This window comes from Oncorhynchus tshawytscha, linkage group LG12 (genome assembly GCF_018296145.1).
Source record: "Oncorhynchus tshawytscha isolate Ot180627B linkage group LG12, Otsh_v2.0, whole genome shotgun sequence".
NCBI classification, from domain to species: Eukaryota; Metazoa; Chordata; class Actinopteri; order Salmoniformes; family Salmonidae; genus Oncorhynchus; species Oncorhynchus tshawytscha.
The window spans coordinates 10,707,958-10,728,514 of NC_056440.1; the positions used below are offsets into that span (position 1 = coordinate 10,707,958).

Here is a 20,557-nt window from a genome sequence, read left to right on the forward strand (position 1 = left end):
ACCATTAACTACCAAAGGATCATGTTGAAGGTGACAGTAACTACCAAAGGATCATGTTGAAGGTGGCCGTAACTACCAAAGGATCATGTTGAAGGTGGCCGTAACTACCAAAGGATCATGTTGAAGGTGACATTAACTACCAAAGGATCATGTTGAAGGTGGCCGTAACTACCAAAGGATCATGTTGAAAGTGACCGTAACTACCAAAGGATCATGTTGAAAGTGACCGTAACTACCAAAGGATCATGTTCAAGGTGACCGTAACTACCAAAGGATCATGTTGAAGGTGACCATAACTACCAAAGGATCATGTTGAAGGTGACATTAACTACCAAAGGATCATGTTGAAGGTGGCCGTCACTACCAAAGGATCATGTTGAAGGTGACCATAACTACCAAAGGATCATGTTGAAGGTGACATTAACTACCAAAGGATCATGGTCGATATAGTAGTTTTCATCCTTCCTAAGAGAGTCAACCTGGTTTTAATGTCTATGAACCTGATGCTAGCCTGCTGTTAAACCTTTGCAGCAGAAGGTTAATTTAAAAGCTCAGCATTACCTATAATATATACACTGCTCAAAAAAATAAAGGGAACACTAAAATAACACATCCTAGATCTGAATTAATGAAATATTCTTATTAAATACTTTTTTCTTTACATAGTTGAATGTGCTGACAACAAAATCGCACAAAAATTATCAATGGAACTCAAATTTATCAACCCATGGAGGTCTGGATTTGGAGTCACACTCAAAATTAAAGTGGAAAACCACACTACAGGCTGATCCAACTACATGATGTAATGTCCTTAAAACAAGTCAAAATGAGGCTCAGTAGTGTGTGTGGCCTCCACGTGCCTGTATGACCTCCCTACAATGCCTGGGCATGCTCCTGATGAGGTGGCGGATGGTCTCCTGAGGGATCTCCTCCCAGACCTGGACTAAAGCATCCGCCAACTCCTGGACAGTCTGTGGTGCAACTCGGCGTTGGTGGATGGGAGCGAGACATGATGTCCCAGATGTGCTCAATTGGATTCAGGTCTGGGGAACGGGCGGGCCAGTCCATAGCATCAATGCCTTCCTCTTGCAGGAACTGCTGACACTCTCCAGCCACATGAGGTCTAGCATTGTCTTGCATTAGGAGGAACCCAGGGCCAACCGCACCAGCATATGGTCTCACAAGGGGGCTGAGGATCTCATCTTGGCACCTAATGGCAGTCAGGCTACCTCTGGCGAGCACATGGAGGGATGTGCTGCCCCCCAAAGAAATGCCACCACACACCATGACTGACCCACCGCCAAACCGGTCATGCTGGAGGATATTGCAGGCAGCAAAACATTCTCCACGGCGTCTCCAGACTGTCATGTCTGTCACATGTGCTCAGTGTGAACCTGCTTTCATCTGTGAAGAGCACAGGGCGCCAGTGGCGAAGGTTCTCTGGCAAATGCCAAACGGCCTGAACTGTGTTGTGCTGTAAGCACAACCCCCACCTGTGGACGTCGGGCCCTCATACCACCCTCATGGAGTCTATTTCTGACCGTTTGAGCAGACACATGCACATTTGTGGCCTGCTGGAGGTCATTTTGCAGGGCTCTGGCAGTGCTCCTCCTTGCACAAAGGCGGAGGTAGCGGTCCTGCTGCTGAGTTGTTGCCCTCCTACGGCCTCCTCCACGTCTCCTGATGTACTGGCCTGTCTCCTGGTAGCGCCCCCATGCTCTGGACACTACGCTGACAGACACAGCAAACCTTCTTGCCACAGCTCGCATTGATGTGCCATCCTGGATGAGCTGCACTACCTGAGCCACTTATGTGGGTTGTAGACTCCGTCTCATGCTACCACTAGAGTGAAAGCACCGCCAGCATTCAAAAGTGACCAAAATGTCAGCCAGGAAGCATAGGAACTGCGAAGTGGTCTGTGGTCACCACCTGCAGAACCACTCCTTTATTGGGAGTGTCTTGCTAATTGCCTATAATTTCCACCTGTTGTTTATTCCATTTGCACAACAGCATGTGAAATTTATTGTCAATCAGTGTTGCTTCCTAAGTGGACAGTTTGATTTCACAGAAGTGTGATTGACTTGGAGTTACATTGTGTTGTTTAAGTGTTCCCTTTATTTTTTTGAGCAGTGTATATAAATTATACAATTCATTTATCTTGATTCTTTGTTTTTATATAATTGTAGACTATCTGTATAATTTATGCAACTGCATACTTGTGTCATCATAAACATATCCTCAGACATAGAATGTAGTTTGGAATAAAACATGTATTCAATTATAATTACAAACTAAATTGATATTTCAAACATAGTTTAAGCTGAATCCTCCATCTCTACTCTGTCATCTGTCAGCCCCTCCATCTCCACTCTGTCATCCTCTGTCAGCCCCTCCATCTCCACTCTGTCATCTGTCAGCCCCTCCATCTCTACTCTGTCATCTGTCAGCCCCTCCATCTCTACTCTGTCATCTGTCAGCCCCTCCATCTCTACTCTGTCATCTGTCAGCCCCTCCATCTCTACTCTGTCATCTGTCAGCCCCTCCATCTCCACTCTGTCATCTGTCAGCCCCTCCATCTCTACTCTGTCATCCTCTGTCAGCCCCTCCATCTCCACTCTGTCATCTGTCAGCCCCTCCATCTCCACTCTGTCATCTGTCAGCCCCTCCATCTCCACTCTGTCATCATCTGTCAGCCCCTCCATCTCTACTCTGTCATCTGTCAGCCCCTCCATCTCCACTCTGTCATCATCTGTCAGCCCCTCCATCTCCACTCTGTCATCATCTGTCAGCCCCTCCATCTCTACTCTGTCATCTGTCAGCCCCTCCATCTCCACTCTGTCATCATCTGTCAGCCCCTCCATCTCCACTCTGTCATCCTCTGTCAGCCCCTCCATCTCTACTCTGTCATCCTCTGTCAGCCCCTCCATCTCCACTCTGTCATCCTCTGTCAGCCCCTCCATCTCTACTCTGTCATCATCTGTCAGCCCCTCCATCTCTACTCTGTCATCTGTCAGCCCCTCCATCTCCACTCTGTCATCATCTGTCAGCCCCTCCATCTCCACTCTGTCATCCTCTGTCAGCCCCTCCATCTCCACTCTGTCATCTGTCAGCCCCTCCATCTCCACTCTGTCATCATCTGTCAGCCCCTCCATCTCCACTCTGTCATCATCTGTCAGCCCCTCCATCTCTACTCTGCCATCTGTCAGCCCCTCCATCTCCACTCTGTCATCATCTGTCAGCCCCTCCATCTCCACTCTGTCATCCTCTGTCAGCCCCTCCATCTCTACTCTGTCATCCTCTGTCAGCCCCTCCATCTCCACTCTGTCATCCTCTGTCAGCCCCTCCATCTCTACTCTGTCATCATCTGTCAGCCCCTCCATCTCTACTCTGTCATCTGTCAGCCCCTCCATCTCCACTCTGTCATCATCTGTCAGCCCCTCCATCTCCACTCTGTCATCTGTCAGCCCCTCCATCTCCACTCTGTCATCTGTCAGCCCCTCCATCTCCACTCTGTCATCTGTCAGCCCCTCCATCTCTACTCTGTCATCCTCTGTCAGCCCCTCCATCTCTACTCTGTCATCTGTCAGCCCCTCCATCTCCACTCTGTCATCTGTCAGCCCCTCCATCTCTACTCTGTCATCTGTCAGCCCCTCCATCTCTACTCTGTCATCTGTCAGCCCCTCCATCTCCACTCTGTCATCTGTCAGCCCCTCCATCTCTACTCTGTCATCTGTCAGCCCCTCCATCTCCACTCTGTCATCTGTCAGCCCCTCCATCTCTACTCTGTCATCCTCTGTCAGCCCCTCCATCTCTACTCTGTCATCTGTCAGCCCCTCCATCTCCACTCTGTCATCTGTCAGCCCCTCCATCTCTACTCTGTCATCTGTCAGCCCCTCCATCTCCACTCTGTCATCCTCTGTCAGCCCCTCCATCTCCACTCTGTCATCTGTCAGCCCCTCCATCTCCACTCTGTCATCTGTCAGCCCCTCCATCTCCACTCTGTCATCTGTCAGCCCCTCCATCTCCACTCTGTCATCTGTCAGCCCCTCCATCTCCACTCTGTCATCTGTCAGCCCCTCCATCTCCACTCTGTCATCTGTCAGCCCCTCCATCTCCACTCTGTCATCTGTCAGCCCCTCCATCTCTACTCTGTCATCTGTCAGCCCCTCCATCTCCACTCTGTCATCCTCTGTCAGCCCCTCCATCTCTACTCTGTCATCTGTCAGCCCCTCCATCTCCACTCTGTCATCCTCTGTCAGCCCCTCCATCTCCACTCTGTCATCCTCTGTCAGCCCCTCCATCTCCACTCTGTCATCCTCTGTCAGCCCCTCCATCTCCACTCTGTCATCCTCTGTCAGCCCCTCCATCTCCACTCTGTCATCCTCTGTCAGCCCCTCCATCTCTACTCTGTCATCTGTCAGCCCCTCCATCTCCACTCTGTCATCCTCTGTCAGCCCCTCCATCTCCACTCTGTCATCCTCTGTCAGCCCCTCCATCTCCACTCCGTCAGCCCCTCCATCTCCACTCTGTCATCCTCTGTCAGCCCCTCCATCTCCACTCTGTCATCCTCTGTCAGCCCCTCCATCTCCACTCTGTCATCCTCTGTCAGCCCCTCCATCTCCACTCTGTCATCCTCTGTCAGCCCCTCCATCTCCACTCTGTCATCCTCTGTCAGCCCCTCCATCTCCACTCTGTCATCCTCTGTCAGCCCCTCCATCTCCACTCTGTCATCCTCTGTCAGCCCCTCCATCTCCACTCTGTCATCCTCTGTCAGCCCCTCCATCTCCACTCCGTCAGCCCCTCCATCTCCACTCTGTCATCCTCTGTCAGCCCCTCCATCTCCACTCTGTTAGCCTCCTTCATGTCCACTCTGTCATCCTCTGTCAGCCCCTCCATCTCCACTCTGTCATCCTCTGTCAGCCCCTCCTTCTCCACTCTGTCATCCTCTGTCAGCCCCTCCATCTCCACTCTGTCAGCCTCCTTCATGTCCACTCTGTCATCCTCTGTCAGCCCCTCCTTCTCCACTCTGTCATCCTCTGTCAGCCCCTCCATCTCCACTCTGTCAGCCTCCTTCATGTTCACTCTGTCATCCTCTGTCAGCCCCTCCATCTCCACTCTGTTAGCCTCCTTCATGTCCACTCTGTCATCCTCTGTCAGCCCCTCCATCTCCACTCTGTCATCCTCTGTCAGCCCCTCCTTCTCCACTCTGTCATCCTCTGTCAGCCCCTCCATCTCCACTCTGTCAGCCTCCTTCATGTCCACTCTGTCATCCTCTGTCAGCCCCTCCTTCTCCGCTCTGTCATCCTCTGTCAGCATCTCCATCTCCTCTCTGTCATCCTATATTATCCCCTGTTAGCCACCTAGACATAGTTTCTTGGATGAAACCAATCACCCAAGTGTTGGTCAGAATATATATTTTTCTCTCAATGCCAAACACAGTGAACACTTGTTTAATAAATGATCTCCCCCTCTCCCTCTCTCCCTCTCCCTCTCCCCTATCCCCCTTTCCAGAATGTTACACAGCCAATGGAGAGGACTACAGAGGCTGCCAGAACCAGACAAGCCTCCTGGGTGGTAAGCCCTGCCTCTTCTGGAACGAAACCTTCCAGCACCCCTACAACACCCTCAAGTACCCCAACGGAGAGGGTGGTCTTGGCAGCCACAACTACTGCAGGTGAGGCCCCCTCTGGAGCCCAAGCTAAAGCTTGTACTGGTGCTCAGAAAATAGCATCTTACCCCAGGATACTACCCAAGATGACAGTGGAGGATGCTGAGGGCAGGACGGCTCAGAGTAATGGGTGGAACAGAGTAAATGGAATGACTTCCATGTGTTTGATGTATTTCCATTACACCTATTCCGCTCCAGCCATTACCACGAGCCCGTCCTCCTCAATTAAGGTGCCACCAACCTCCCAGAAAATTAAAAGGAATAGTTAGATCTCATTCACTGGTGCTGTTAGCTTAGCTTGTTAGCATTTAGCCTCACTATTAGTATCACTGAACATTGTTCAGACACTTTGTATTTACATGAGCAAGTGTAGTTGCTTGGGCAGGAAGTTCGCCGGAGCTGAGTGCCAACCTACATTTTTCTACTGCTTGAGCTCCTGGACCTCTTATAGAGGTGGCGTTCCTAGATCTTGATATAAACAGTACCGCCTTTACCCAAAATTAGTACCGAACGTCAGAAGAACGTCAGAAGTGCATACAATAGCACCTCGATGTCGTCCTAGAGCAGAGAGGAAGGGGGCACTTTGGGATTCTTGTTATTGGCAGGGTAGCCTAGTGGTTAGAGTGTTGGACTAGTAACTGGAAGGTTGCAAGTTCAAATCCCTGAGCTGACAAGGTACAAATCTGTCATTCTGCCCCTGAACAGGCAGTTAACCCACTGTTCCTAGGCCGTCATTGTAAATAAGAATTTGTTCTTAACTGACTTGCCTAGTAAAATAAAGGTTAAAAAAATAAAAAAATTGTATTGCCGCGTTCAAATCAACTGGGAACAACTGGGAACTGGGAAAAAAAGTGAACTCCACCTGGGAAAAAGCTTTTTGAACGGTCATCCAACTCAGAATTGCAAGAGTGTAAACTCTTTCTAGAAGTCTGACTTTCCGACTTCAAGATCACTGACATCATGATTTGACCTAGTTTTTTTCTGAGTTACCATTTGTGTTGAAAACACCAGCTGATGATACAAGTAGTGATGTCACTTCTGGTGCATACAGAATAGATACTGTATATGAAACTGTGTTTGATGTCAATGACTTAGACAGACTTTTCTTAAAATGTGTCCAAGTATTTAGAAGTGAAGGAAGACATGTTTTGGAGTCAGGGGAGAGGTTCCCTTTTGGCTGGTTTGACACAGAACCATCTCAGGGTGTCTGTGTATGTGTATGTGTGTGTGTACTGTATGACATGTGTGTGTACACGTGTGTCCAGGCTTTTGTGTGTGTGTTTCCCCCCTTGCCCCTCTCAGACATTCACGTGTGAATATTTAACAGAGTTTATACAAGCAAAGACCTCCTCATCCCACTGATCTAGCGAATGCCAGGGGACACCACAGTGTCTGGATTAGGTTTGGGCGGTATCCAGATTGTCATAGCTTCATAACGACCTTGTGCCCTCTCGAGATATTCGGCATGAACAGCACTGAACACAAGGGGCAGTATTTTCAACCCCACTGAGCCGCTGTAATCCAAAGGTTAGCAATAATAACAAGTACATGTAAAATCCCATAGAGAATGCTAACTAAACGCTAACGAGCACATTGTAAACATTTTATACAGTCTCTGACTATTAAACTATTAAACTATTTGTAGGACAGACATCCCAGCTCATAAAGTTATACAAGTAACTAAAAAATGCTTGTAAACAAACACAGCGTGACTGGGGACTACCGGTAAGCTTCATAATGAGGAAATTCGATTAATCTCGGCCGGGCGCCTGGTTAGGTGTGTTTCGTACGGGGTGAAAAGTGATTGCATTCGTTTAGGAACCGAGCTGCCTCCCGGGCTTGAACCAGGTGTCCTGTTCAAAGCTAACGGGGAAGTCGACTCAAAAAAAGTAATGTAGGAACACGTGGAGAAATGAGTAGGATCTCTTCTCCACTGCCCAAACCTAGCCTGGATAGCGCAACTTCACATGCAAAAGTGATTGTTTTAATTTAAAAAAAATAACTATCTGCCTTCTCAATTGAAAACTAGTTTGAAAATTCAAACATATATTTTATGGAAAAGATTCTGTTCGGTTCGGTTTCTGGATGATGTACAATGCTGCTTTGTTGACAACATGGAGAAGCGGAACATATTACTGTTCGATTTGAGAAGACCGCTTTTGTCCTCTCACGTAACGGGCCATAGACTGGTGCCACGCGACTCAGCATAACTGAATCTGCCCAATGACAAACAGGTGAAATGATGAACGAGATCTTCTTTATCTCCTAACATATTGCACAAGTTGACTGCAGGTATTTGCTTAAAAAGTAGCTAGAAATATTCAAATTTATATTTTAAAAAATATTTTCAACGATATAGAAAGCATTGAAAAACCCTCCTGTGGTTAGTTCCAAATATCCCGTTATATGGTATAGTGCCTTTGGATAGTATTCAGATCCCTTCACTTTTTACACATTTTGTGAGGTTACAGCCTTATTCTAAAATTGATTTAATTGTTTTTTTCCTCATCAATCTAAACAATACCCCATAATGACAAAGTAAAAACGTTTTTTTTATAAATGTTTGCTGATTTATTAAACATAAAACACTGAAATATCACATTTACATAAATATTCAGACCTTTTACTCAGTACTTTGTTGAAGCACCTTTGGCAGCAATTACAGCCTTGTGTCTTCTTGGGTATAACGCTACAAGCTTAGCACAACTGTATTTGGGGAGTTTCTCCCATTCTTCAGGTTGGATGGGGAGCATCGCTGCACAGCTATTTTCAGGTCTCTCCATAGATGTTTGATTGGGTTCAAGCCAGGCTCTGTCTGGGCCACTCAAGGACATTCAGAGTCTCCTGCCTTGTCTCCTGCTCAGGAGCAGGATTTCGTCAAGAATCATTCTGTACTTTTCTCCGTTCATCTTTGCCTCGACTAGTCTCCCAGTTCTCCCAGTTCATCATAGGGATGGTGTCAGGTTTCCTCCAGACGTGATGCTTGGCATTCAGGCCAAAGAGTTTAATCTTGGTTTCATCAGACCTGAGAATCTTGTTTCCCATGGTCTGAGAGTCTTTAGGTGTCTTTTGATCTGAGAATCTTGTTTCTCATGGTCTGAGAGTCTTTAGGTGTCTTTTGGCAAATGTGTATTTTACTGAGGAGTGGCTTCCATCTGGCCACTACCATAAAGGCCTGATTGGTGGAGTTCTGCAGAGAAGGTTGTCCCTCTGGAAGGTTCTCCATCTCCACAGAGGAACTCCAGAGCTCTGTCAGAGTGACCATCAGGTTCTTGGTCACCTCCCTAACCAAGGTCCTTCACCCCGATTGCTCAGTTTGGCTGGGCGACCAGCTCTTGGAAGAGATTTGGTGGCTCTAAACTTCCTCCATGTAAGAATGATGGAGACCACTGTGTTCTTGGGGACCTTCAATGCTGCAGAAATGTTTTGGTACCCTTTCCCAGATCTGTGCCTTGACACAATCCTGTCTCAGAGCTCTACGGACAGTTCTTTCAACGTCATGGCTTGGTTTTTGCTCTGACTTGCACTGTCAACAGTGGGACCTTATATAGACAGATGTGTGCCTTTCCAAATCATGTCCAATCAACTGAATTTGTCAAAGGGTCTGAATATTTTCCAAAAGCAGTGTGTATACGGTATACCGCCCAAACCTAACCTGGATAGTGTAACTCCCTCCATCGCCATACTTACATACAGCACACGTAGGCCTACGACCCCATAGACATTACTGTTAGCTACACTCACATAACACAATGCAATTAAAAAATGGATTTGTCACGTGCCGAATACGACAGGTGTATACTTTACAGTGAAATTTCAAGCTCTTTCCCAACAATGCAGAGTTAAAACTAAAGACAATGTGCAAATAAATGTTGAAAATAGATAACAATAACGAGTCTATATACAAGGAGTACCGGTACCGAGTCAATGTGCAGGAGTATGAGGTAGTTGAGGTAATATATACATGTAGGTAGGGGTAAAAGTGACTAGGCAATCAGGATAAATAATTAACAGAGTAGCAGCAGCGTATTTAGAGAGTGTAAAAGTGTGTGTGTGTGTGTGTCAATAATCATGTGTTTGTATGTGTGTGTGTGGTGTCAATAATCATGTGTTTGTATGTGTGTGTGTGTGTGTGGTGTCAATAATCATGTGTTTGTATGTGTGTGTGTGCGTGTTGGAGTGTCAGTATGTGTGAGTGTGTATAGAGTTAGTACAAAAAAAGGGACAATGCAGGTAGTCCAGGTACCCATTTGATTCAGTTTTCAGCAGTCATATGGCTTGGGGGTGGAAGCTGTTCAGGAGCCTTTTGGTCCCAGACATGACGCTCCAGTACCGCTCGCCGTGTGGTAACAGAGTGAACCGTCTATGGTTTGTGTGGCTGGGGTCTTTGACAGATACCAGGCGGTGATGCAGCCTGTCAAGATGTTCTCAATGGTGCAGTTGTAGAACTTATTTGTGGATCTGACAGCCCATGACAAATCGTTTTTCAGCCTCCTGAGGGGCAAGAGGTGTTGTCATGCCTTCTTCATGACTGTGGTGTATGTGGACCATTTGAATTCCTTAGTGATGTTAGTTTGTTATTGATGTGGACACAGAGGAACTTGAAGCTCTTGATCTGCTCCACTACAGCCCCGTCGATGTGGATGGGGGCGTGCTCAGCCTTCCGTTACCTGTAGTCCACGATCAGCTCCTTTGTCTTGCTCACAATGAGGGAGAGGTTGTTGTACTGACACCACACTGCCAGGTCTATGACCTCCTCTCCATAGGCTGTCTCATCATTGTCAGTGATCAGACCTACCACCGTCATGTCATCAGCAAACTTAATGATAGTGTGGGAATCGTGCATGGTCACACAGTCGTGGGGGAACAGGGAGTACAGGAGGAGACTGAGCACGCACCCCTGAGCGGCCCCCGTGTTGAGGGTCAGCATGGCGGATTTGTTGTTGCCTACCCTCACCACCTGTGGTCGGCCCGTCAGGAAGTCCAGGATCCAGTGGCAATAGGCAGGTGGTCAGTCCCAGGGTCCTGAGCTTAGTGATGAACTTGGAGGGCACTATGGTGTTGAACGTTGAGCTCTAGTCAATGAACAGCATTCTCACCTACGTGTTCCTCTTGTCCAGGTGGGAAAGGGCAATGTTGCAATATAGATAGCGTCATCTGTGTATCTGTAGGTGCGGTATGTGAAATACAGTGGGCCAGGGTGTCTGGGATGATGCAGTTGATGTGAGCCATGACCAGCTTTTCAAAGCATTTCATGGCTACAATGCCACGGGGCAATAGTCATTTAGACAGGTTACCTTGGCATTCTTGAGCACAGGGACTATGGTGGTCTGCTTGAAACATGTACTACATGAACCAGAAGTACAGTATGTGGACACCTGCTCGTCAAAAATCTCATTCCAAAATCATGGGCATTAATATGGAGTTGGTCCCCACTTTACTGCTATAACAGCCTCCACTGTTCTGGGAATGCTTTCCACTAGATGTTGGAACATTGCTGTGGGGACTTGCTTCCATTCAGCCACAAGAGCATTAGTGAGGTCAGGACTGATGTTGGGGGATTAGACCTGGCTCACAGTCAGCATTCCAATTAATCCCAAAGGTGTTCGATAAGGTTGAGTTCAAAGCTCTATGCAGGCCAGTCAAGTTCTTCCACACCGATCTCTTCAAACCATTTTGTCACATTCTGACCTTTATTTCCTTTGTTTTGTCTTTATTTAGTATGGTCAGGGCGTGAGTTGGGGTGGGCAGTCTATGTTTGTTTTTCTATGTTTGGTTTCTGTTTCGGCCTAGTATGGTTCTCAATCAGAGGCAGGTGTCGTTAGTTGTCTCTGATTGAGAATCATACTTAGGTAGTCTGGGTTTCACTGTTGGTTTGTGGGTGTTTGTTTCCGTGTGAGTGTTTGTCGCCACACGGTACTGTTTCGGTTTTCATCACATCGTTTATTGTTTTGTATTTCAGTGTTCAGTTCGTTTTTAATAAATCGTTATGAATACTTACCACGCTGCATCTTGGTCCGATACTTACTCCTCTTCAGACGAAGAGGAAATCTGCCGTTACAGAAACACCCACCACAAAAGGACCAAGCGGTGTGGTAAGTGGTAACGGGCAGCAGCAGCGAACACAAGACTCCTGGACTTGGGAGGAGATTATGGACGGTAAAGGACCCTGGGCACAGCCAGGGAAATATCGCCGTCCCAAGGCAGAGCTGGAGGCAGCGAAGGCAGAGAGGCGCTGGTATGAGGAGGCAGCACGGCAGCGCGGCTGGAAGCCCGAGAGGCAGCCCCAAAAATGTATTGGGGGGAGGGACACGGGGAGTGTGGTGAAGCCAGGTAGGAGACCTGCGCCAACTTCCCGTGCTTACCGGAGAGCGAGAGGGACCGGGCAGGCACCGTGTTATGCGGTGGAGCGCACAGTTTCCCCGGCGCGTGTGCATAGCCCGGTGTGGTACATTCCAGCTCCTCGTATCGGCCGGGCTAGTGTGGGCATCGAGCCAGTTGCCATGAAGCCGGCTCTACGCATCTGGTCTCCAGTGCGTCTCCTCAGGCCGGCGTACATGGCACCAGCCTTACGCATGGTGTCCCCGGTTCGTCAGCACAGCCCAGTGTGGGTTATTCCACCTCGCCGCACTGGCCTGGCTACCGGGAGCATTCAACGAGGTAAGGTTGGGCAGGCTCAGTGCTCAAGAGCTCCAGTGCGCCTGCATGGTCCGGTCTATCCAGTGCCACCTCCACGCACCAGCCCTCCGGTGGCAGCCCCCCGCACCAGGCTGTCTCTCCGTCTGCTCCCTACAGGTGCTCCCGCCTGTCCAGCGCTGCCAGAGCCTTCCTCCTGCCCAGCGCCGCCAGAGTCTCCCGTTTGTCCTGAGCCGCCAGAGCCGCCAGTCTGTCCTGAGCTGCCAGAGCCGCCAGTCTGTCCTGATCCGCCAGTCTGTCCTGAGCCCCCAGAGCCGCCAGTCATTCAGGAGCCGCCAGAGCCGCCAGTCAGCCAGGAGCCGCCAGAGCCGCCAGCCAGTCAGGAGCCTCCACAGCCACCAGCCAGCTAGGAGCCTCCAGAGCCGTCAGCCAGCCAGGAGCCACCAGAGCCATCAGCCAGTCAGGCGAAGCCAGAATCGCCCTTCACTCCGGAACCTCCCGCCTGTCCGGCGCTGCCAGAGTCTCCCACCTGTCCGGCGCTGCCAGAGTCTCCCGCCTGTCCGGCGCTGCCAGAGTCCCCCATTTGTCCGGCGCTGCCGGAATCTCCGGTCCATTTGGGACCCATGGCTAGGGTCCCCAGTCGGAGGTTGGCGGCAAGGGTCGCCGCTCATAAGAGGCCATGGGGGCGGTTGAGGAGGCGGACAAAAACTGTGGTGAAGTGGGGTCCACATCCCACGCCAGAGCCGCCACCGCGGACAGACACCCACCCAGACCCTCCCCTATAGGTTCAGGTTGTGCGGCCGGAGTCCGCACCTTTGGGGGGGGGGACTGTCACGTTCTGACCTTTATTTCCTTTGTTTTGTCTTTATTTAGTATGGTCAGGGCGTGAGTTGGGGTGGGCAGTCTATGTTTGTTTTTCTATGTTTGGTTTCTGTTTCGGCCTCGTATGGCTCTCAATCAGAGGCAGGTGTCGTTAGTTGTCTCTGATTGAGAATCATACTTAGGCAGCCTGGGTTTCACTGTTGGTTTGTGGGTGTTTGTTTCCGTGTGAGTGTTTGTTGCCACACGGTACTGTTTCGGTTTTCATCACATCGTTTATTGTTTTGTATTTCAGTGTTCAGTTCGTCTTTAATAAATCGTCATGAACACTTACCACGCTGCATCTTGGTCCGATCCTTACTCCTCTTCAGATGAAGAGGAAATCTGCCGTTACACATTTCTGTATGCTGAAACAGGAAAGGGCCTTCCCCAAACTGTTGCCACAAAGTCGGAAGCACAGAATCGTCTAGAATGTCATTGTATGCTGTAGCGTAAAGATTTCTCTTCACTGGAACTAAGGGGCCTAGCCTGAACCATGAAACACAGCCCCAGACCATTATTCTTCCTGTACCAAACTTTACACTTGACACTATGGTAATGTTCTCCTGGCATCCTCCAAACACAGGTTCGTCCGTCGGACTGCCAGATGGTGAAGTGTGATTCATCACTCCACAGAACGCATTTCTCCTGTACCAGAGTCCAATGGCGGTGCTCTTTACACCACTCCAGCCGATGCTTGGCATTGGGCATGGTGATCTTAGGCTTGTGTGCGGCTGCTCTGCCATGGAAGTCCATTTCATGAAGCTGCCGACCAACAGTTCTTGTGCTGACGTTGCTTCCAGTCAGTTGCTTCCAGAGGCAGTTTGGAAGTTGGTAGTGAGTGTTGCAACTGAGGACAGACCATTTTTATATGCTACTCGCTTCAGCACCTGGCGGTTCCGTTATGTGAGCTTGTGTGGCCTACCACTTCGCGGTTGAGCAGTTGTTGCTCCTAGACCTTTCCACCTCACAATAACAAATGTCAGTGAAGATACTTACCAGCTGGTCAGCGCATGCTCTGAGTATGCGTCCTGGTAATCCATATGAGGCTTGTGAATGTTAAGGTATTTAGCTCGTCTAGTAGGCTCGCGTCACTGGGCAGCTCACGGCTGGGTCTCCCTTTGTATTCCGTGATAGTGCGCAAGCCCTGACACATCCGACGAGAGTCAGAGCCGGCGTAAGTAGGATTTGATCTTAGTCCTGTATTTACGTATATGCCTGTTTGATGTCTCGTCTGAGGTCGTAGTAGGATTTGATCTTAGTCCTGTATTTACGTATATGCCTGTTTGATGTCTCGTCTGAGGTCGTAGTGGGATTTGATCTTAGTCCTGTATTTACGTATATGCCTGTTTGATGTCTCGTCTGAGGTTGTAGTGGGATTTGATCTTAGTCCTGTATTTACGTATATGCCTGTTTGATGTCTCGTCTGAGGTCGTAGTGGGATTTGATCTTAGTCCTGTATTTACGTATATGCCTGTTTGATGTCTCGTCTGAGGTCGTAGTGGGATTTGATCTTAGTCCTGTATTTACGTATATGCCTGTTTGATGTCTCGTCTGAGGTCGTAGTGGGATTTCTTATAAGTGTTCTGATTAGTGTCCCCTTCCTTGAAAGCAGCAGCTGCACTCATCTACAACACTCACATAAGCCTACAGCCCAGTAGACTCATTGAACCCAGTAGCTAGCATTGAGTTTGTACAGTATATTCCTCTTACTGTGTAGTCTTTTATCCATTGTTTTGATCCAGACAGACTTCCAGTAAGTGGCGTAGATATCATAGATATTAAATATAGTATTTCCCCACCACCACATAAAAGCTCCCTTAAAACGTTGCCTAAGACTAAGTCATGGCTATTGATCTTGAGAGACTTCCAGTAAGTAGCTAAGTACCATAGATATTCAAAATAGATGTAGTACTTCCCCACCACTTAAAATCCCTTTCAAAACATTTCCTAAGTCTAAGTCGTGGCCATTAAGTCATAAAGCAACAATGCTTTGAAGTGGCCAAGGACGGATTTGTTTTTTTGCTTTGCTTGGTTTGGGACTCCTATGATTTATGACTGGGATACATAGGCCCGCAGCACAAATGGCACCCTCTTCCTTATATGGTGCACTGCTTTTGAACGGGGCCCATAGGGCTCTGTTCAAAAGTAGCGCACTATGAAGGGAATATAGAGTGCCATTTGGGGGCACAGCCAGAGAGGATAAGGGAAGGCTTTAACTCCACTGCACATAAAAAATATATTACTCTTGACAAGCAATGTGGAAAGGGACCTCTTCATTTGTTGGAGTCTATCTCCTTTACGTGACCCTAACACAATAAACAGTTCATATTTCAGCCTAATGACAACTCACCACTTCATAAATGCAGTCGTTGAAGGTAAAATACACATTTCCACAATCAGCTAAATAAATTATATATTCAAGTCTTCTTTAGGTTTGCTTTAATCAACACCTTATCTCTCTCTTTCCCTATCTCCTTTTCTTTCTCTATTTCTCTCTCTGCCTCTCTCTATCTCTGCCTCTCTATTTCTCTCTCTCTCTCTCTTTCTGCCTCTCTCTCTCTCTGCCTCTATTTCTCTCTGCCTCTATTTCTCTCTCTGCCTCTCTCTCTCTCTGCATCTCTCTCTCTCTTTCTCTCTCAATTCATTTTAAGTGCTGTATTGGCATGGAAACATAGATTTACATTGCCAAAGCAAGTGAAATAGATATTAAACAAAAGTGAAATAAACAATAAAACAATTTACAGTTAACATTACACTCCCAAATGTTCCAAAAGAATAAAGATGTTTCGATTGTCATATTATGTGCAAATACAAAAGGGAAAATAAATGAAGCCAGCAGCATACCCCCCTGCATGCCACTGCTGGCATGATTCTGAAGCGAAGCAGGGTTGGTCCTGGTCAGTCCCTGGATGGGAGACCAGGTTCTGCTGTAAGTGGTGTGACATTGTCCTGTGTAGGGTGCTGTCTTTTGAATGGCATGTTTAACGGGTGTCCTGCCTCTCTGTGGTCATTAATGATCCCAATACACTAGTTGTAAGAGTAGGGGTGTTAACCCTGGTGTCCTGACTCTCTGTGGTCACTAATGATCCCATGGCACTAGTTGTAAGAGTAGGGGTGTTAACCCTGGTGTCCTGACTCTCTGTGGTCACTAATGATCCCATGGCACTAGTTGTAAGAGTAGGGGTGTTAACCCTGGTGTCCTGCCTCTCTGTGGTCACTAATGATCCCATGGCACTAGTTGTAAGAGTAGGGGTGTTAACCCTGGTGTCCTGCCTCTCTGTGGTCACTAATGATCCCATGGCACTAGTTGTAAGAGTAGGGGTGTTAACCCTGGTGTCCTGCCTCTCTGTGGTCACTAATGATCCCATGGCACTAGTTGTAAGAGTAGGGGTGTTAACCCTGGTGTCCTGCCTCTCTGTGGTCATTAATGATCCCAATGCACTAGTTGTAAGAGTAGGGGTGTTAACCCTGGTGTCCTGCCTCTCTGTGGTCACTAATGATCCCATGGCACTAGTTGTAAGAGTAGGGGTGTTAACCCTGGTGTCCTGCCTCTCTGTGGTCATTAATGATCCCAATGCACTAGTTGTAAGAGTAGGGGTGTTAACCCTGGTGTCCTGCCTCTCTGTGGTCACTAATGATCCCAATGCACTAGTTGTAAGAGTAGGGGTGTTAACCCTGGTGTCCTGACTCTCTGTGGTCACTAATGATCCCAATACACTAGTTGTAAGAGTAGGGGTGTTAACCCTGGTGTCCTGACTCTCTGTGGTCACTAATGATCCCATGGCACTAGTTGTAAGAGTAGGGATGTTAACCCTGGTGTCCTGCCTCTCTGTGGTCACTAATGGTCCCAATGCACTAGTTGTAAGAGTAGGGGTGTTAACCCTGGTGTCCTGCCTCTCTGTGGTCACTAATGATCCCAATGCACTAGTTGTAAGAGTAGGGGTGTTAACCCTGGTGTCCTGCCTCTCTGTGGTCACTAATGATCCCAATGCACTAGTTGTAAGAGTAGGGGTGTTAACCCTGGTGTCCAGGCCTTCATTCCATCATGGCCACCTAATCAAATCAAATCAAATGTATTTATATAGCCCTTCGTACATCAGCTGATATCTCAAAGTGCTGTACAGAAACCCAGCCTAAAACCCCAAACAGCAAGCAACGCAGGTGTAGAAGCACCTGTTTACAATTGGCTCATTCATCCCCCCTCCTCTCCCCTGTAACTATTCCCCAGGTAAATGAGAATGTGTTCTCTGTCAACTTATCTGGTACAATAAGGTTTAAATACAAAAATGTACAACAGTGTTTGTTCTTCACTGGTTGCCCTTTTCTTGTGGCAACAGGTCACTAATCTTGACGCTTTATGGGCACACTGTGCAACTTCACCCAATAGATATGTTTATCAAAATTAGGTTTGTTTTCTAATTCTTTGTGAGTCTATGTAATCTGAGGGAAATATGTGTCTCTAATATTTGGCAGGAGGTTAGGATGTGCAGCTCAGTTTCCACCTCATTTTGTGGCCAGTGTGCACATAGCCTGTCTTCTCTTGAGAGCCAGGTCTGCCTATGGAGGCCTCTTTGTACATAGTCAAAGCTTTCCTTCATTTTGAGTCAGTCACAGTGGTCAGGTATTCTGCCACTTTGTACTCTCAGTTTAGGGCCAAATAGCATGCTAGTTTGTTCTGGTTTTTTTTGTACATTTTGTTCCAATGTGTCAAGTAATTATCTTTTTGTTTTGTCATGATTTGGTTGGGTCTAATTGTGTTGCTGTCCTGGGGCTCTGTGGGGTCTGTTTGTGTTGGTGAACAGAGCCCCAGGACCAGCTTGCTTAGGGGACTCTTCTCCAGGTTAATATATCTGTAGATGATGGCTTTATTATAGAAGGTTTGGGAGGTCTCTCTCTCTCTCTGTGTCTTCTAGGGACTGGAGAGAATACTTCACACTGTGAGTAGATGAGAGATGGCATTTATGAGAGGCTGAGATACACAGTTACACAATGTTTTGTCATTGCCAGGCTAAGATGAATGGAGGAGTGGGAGAGAGGAGAAAGTAAGGATATCTGTTTCTCTCTTCCCTCCTCTGTCTCTTTCCCTTTTGTACGTGTGTGTGTGTGTGTGTGTGTGTGTGTGTGTGTGTGTGTGTGTGTGTGTGTGTGTGTGTGTGTGTGTGTGTGTGTTGGGGGTGTGTTGGGTGTACATGGGTGTGTGTGAGTTTCTAGAGTCCCCACCATATGGAGAAGACTCTCTGTCCATCACATTTGGTTTGAAGAATTTGAATAGCAAAATATTTCATTTAAATCATGGGCATCTTTCAATTAAAATTCAAATCTCCAGTATTCTCTCTCTCTCTCTCTCTCTCTCTCTCTCTCTCTCTCTCTCTCTCTCTCTCTCTCTCTCCCTTTTCATTTATGTCTTTCTCTCTTCATCTCCCCTTCCCTAACTATGTTTACTTTCTCATAATGTTTTCTTCCTCTCTGTCTGTCTCTCTCCTACCCTGACGTAGATCTTTAATGTGTTGGAAGTGTTTGGATAGGGCCTCATCTGGAAGTGGCTGGGTAGGGCCTCATCTGGAAGTGGCTGGATAGGGCCTCATCTGGAAGTGGCTGGGTAGGGCCTCATCTGGAAGTGGCTGGGTAGGGCCTCATCTGGAAGTGGCTGGGTAGGGCCTCATCTGGAAGTGGCTGGGTAGGGCCTCGTCTGGAAGTGGCTGGGTAGGGCCTCGTCTGGAAGTGGCTGGGTAGGGCCTCGTCTGGAAGTGGCTGGGTAGGGCCTCATCTGGAAGTGTTTGGATAGGGCCTCATCTGGAAGTGGCTGGGTAGGGCCTCATCTGTAAGTGTTTGGATAGGGCCTCATCTGGAAGTGTTTGGATAGGGCCTCATCTGGAAGTGTTTGGATAGGGCCTCATCTGGAAGTGGCTGGGTAGGGCCTCATCTGGAAGTGGCTGGATAGGGCCTCATCTGGAAGTGGCTGGATAGGGCCTCATCTAGAAGTGGCTGGATAGGGCCTCATCTGGAAGTGGCTGGGTAGGGCCTCATCTGGAAGTGGCTGGATAGGGCCTCATCTGGAAGTGGCTGGGTAGGGCCTCACCTGGAAGTGGCTGGATAGGGCCTCATCTGGAAGTGGCTGGATGGGGCCTCATCTGGAAGTGGCTGGATGGGGCCTCATCTGGAAGTGGCTGGGTAGGGCCTCATCTGGAAGTGGTTGGATAGGGCCTCATCTGGAAGTGGCTGGGTAGGGCCTCATCTGGAAGTGGCTGGATGGGGCCTCATCTGGAAGTGGCTGGGTAGGGCCTCATCTGTAAGTGTTTGGATAGGGCCTCATCTGGAAGTGTTTGGATAGGGCCTCATCTGGAAGTGTTTGGATAGGGCCTCATCTGGAAGTGGCTGGGTAGGGCCTCATCTGGAAGTGGCTGGATAGGGCCTCATCTGGAAGTGGCTGGATAGGGCCTCATCTAGAAGTGGCTGGATAGGGCCTCATCTGGAAGTGGCTGGGTAGGGCCTCATCTGGAAGTGGCTGGATAGGGCCTCATCTGGAAGTGGCTGGGTAGGGCCTCACCTGGAAGTGGCTGGATAGGGCCTCATCTGGAAGTGGCTGGATGGGGCCTCATCTGGAAGTGGCTGGATGGGGCCTCATCTGGAAGTGGCTGGGTAGGGCCTCATCTGGAAGTGGTTGGATAGGGCCTCATCTGGAAGTGGCTGGGTAGGGCCTCATCTGGAAGTGGCTGGATGGGGCCTCATCTGGAAGTGGCTGGGTAGGGCCTCATCTGGAAGTGGCTGGATGGGGCCTCATCTGGAAGTGGCTGGATGGGGCCTCATCTGGAAGTGGCTGGATAGGGCCTCATCTGGAAGTGGCTGGATGGGGCCTCATCTGGAAGTGGCTGGATGGGGCCTCATCTGGAAGTGGCTGGATGGGGCCTCATCTGGAAGTGGCTGGATAGGGCCTCATCTGGAAGTGGCTGGGTGGGGCCTCACCTGGAAGTGGCTGGATAGGGCCTCATCTGGAAGTGGCTGGATGGGGCCTCACCTGGAAGTGGCTGGATAGGGCCTCATCTGGAAGTGGCTGGATAGGGCCTCATCTGGAAGTGGCTGGATGGGGCCTCACCTGGAAGTGGCTGGATAGGGCCTCATCTGGAAGTGGCTGGATGGGGCCTCGTCTGGAAGTGGCTGGATGGGGCCTCATCTGGAAGTGGCTGGATGGGGCCTCGTCTGGAAGTGGCTGGGTAGGGCCTCATCTGGAAGTGGCTGGGTGGGGCCTCATCTGGAAGTGGCTGGATGGGGCCTCATCTAGAAGTGGCTGGATGGGGCCTCACCTGGAAGTGGCTGGATAGGGCCTCATCTGGAAGTGGCTGGGTAGGGCCTCGTTTGGAAGTGGCTGGATAGGGCTTCATCTGGAAGTGGCTG

The 20,557-nt window shown here is 48.8% G+C and overlaps 1 protein-coding gene across 3 annotated transcripts in view; it reads left to right on the forward strand.

Moving 5' to 3' along the window:
* LOC112236532 (kremen protein 1) overlaps positions 1–20,557 on the forward strand; it is a 118,314-nt gene that overhangs the window by 38,482 nt on the left and 59,275 nt on the right. For all 3 annotated transcript variants that reach the window (XM_024405124.2, XM_024405121.2, XM_024405122.2), the window contains exon 2: positions 5,512–5,674. In XM_024405124.2, coding sequence (XP_024260892.1) covers positions 5,527–5,674 — 148 coding nt within the window. In that variant the 5' untranslated portion in view covers positions 5,512–5,526. The remainder of the gene's footprint in view (positions 1–5,511; positions 5,675–20,557) is intronic.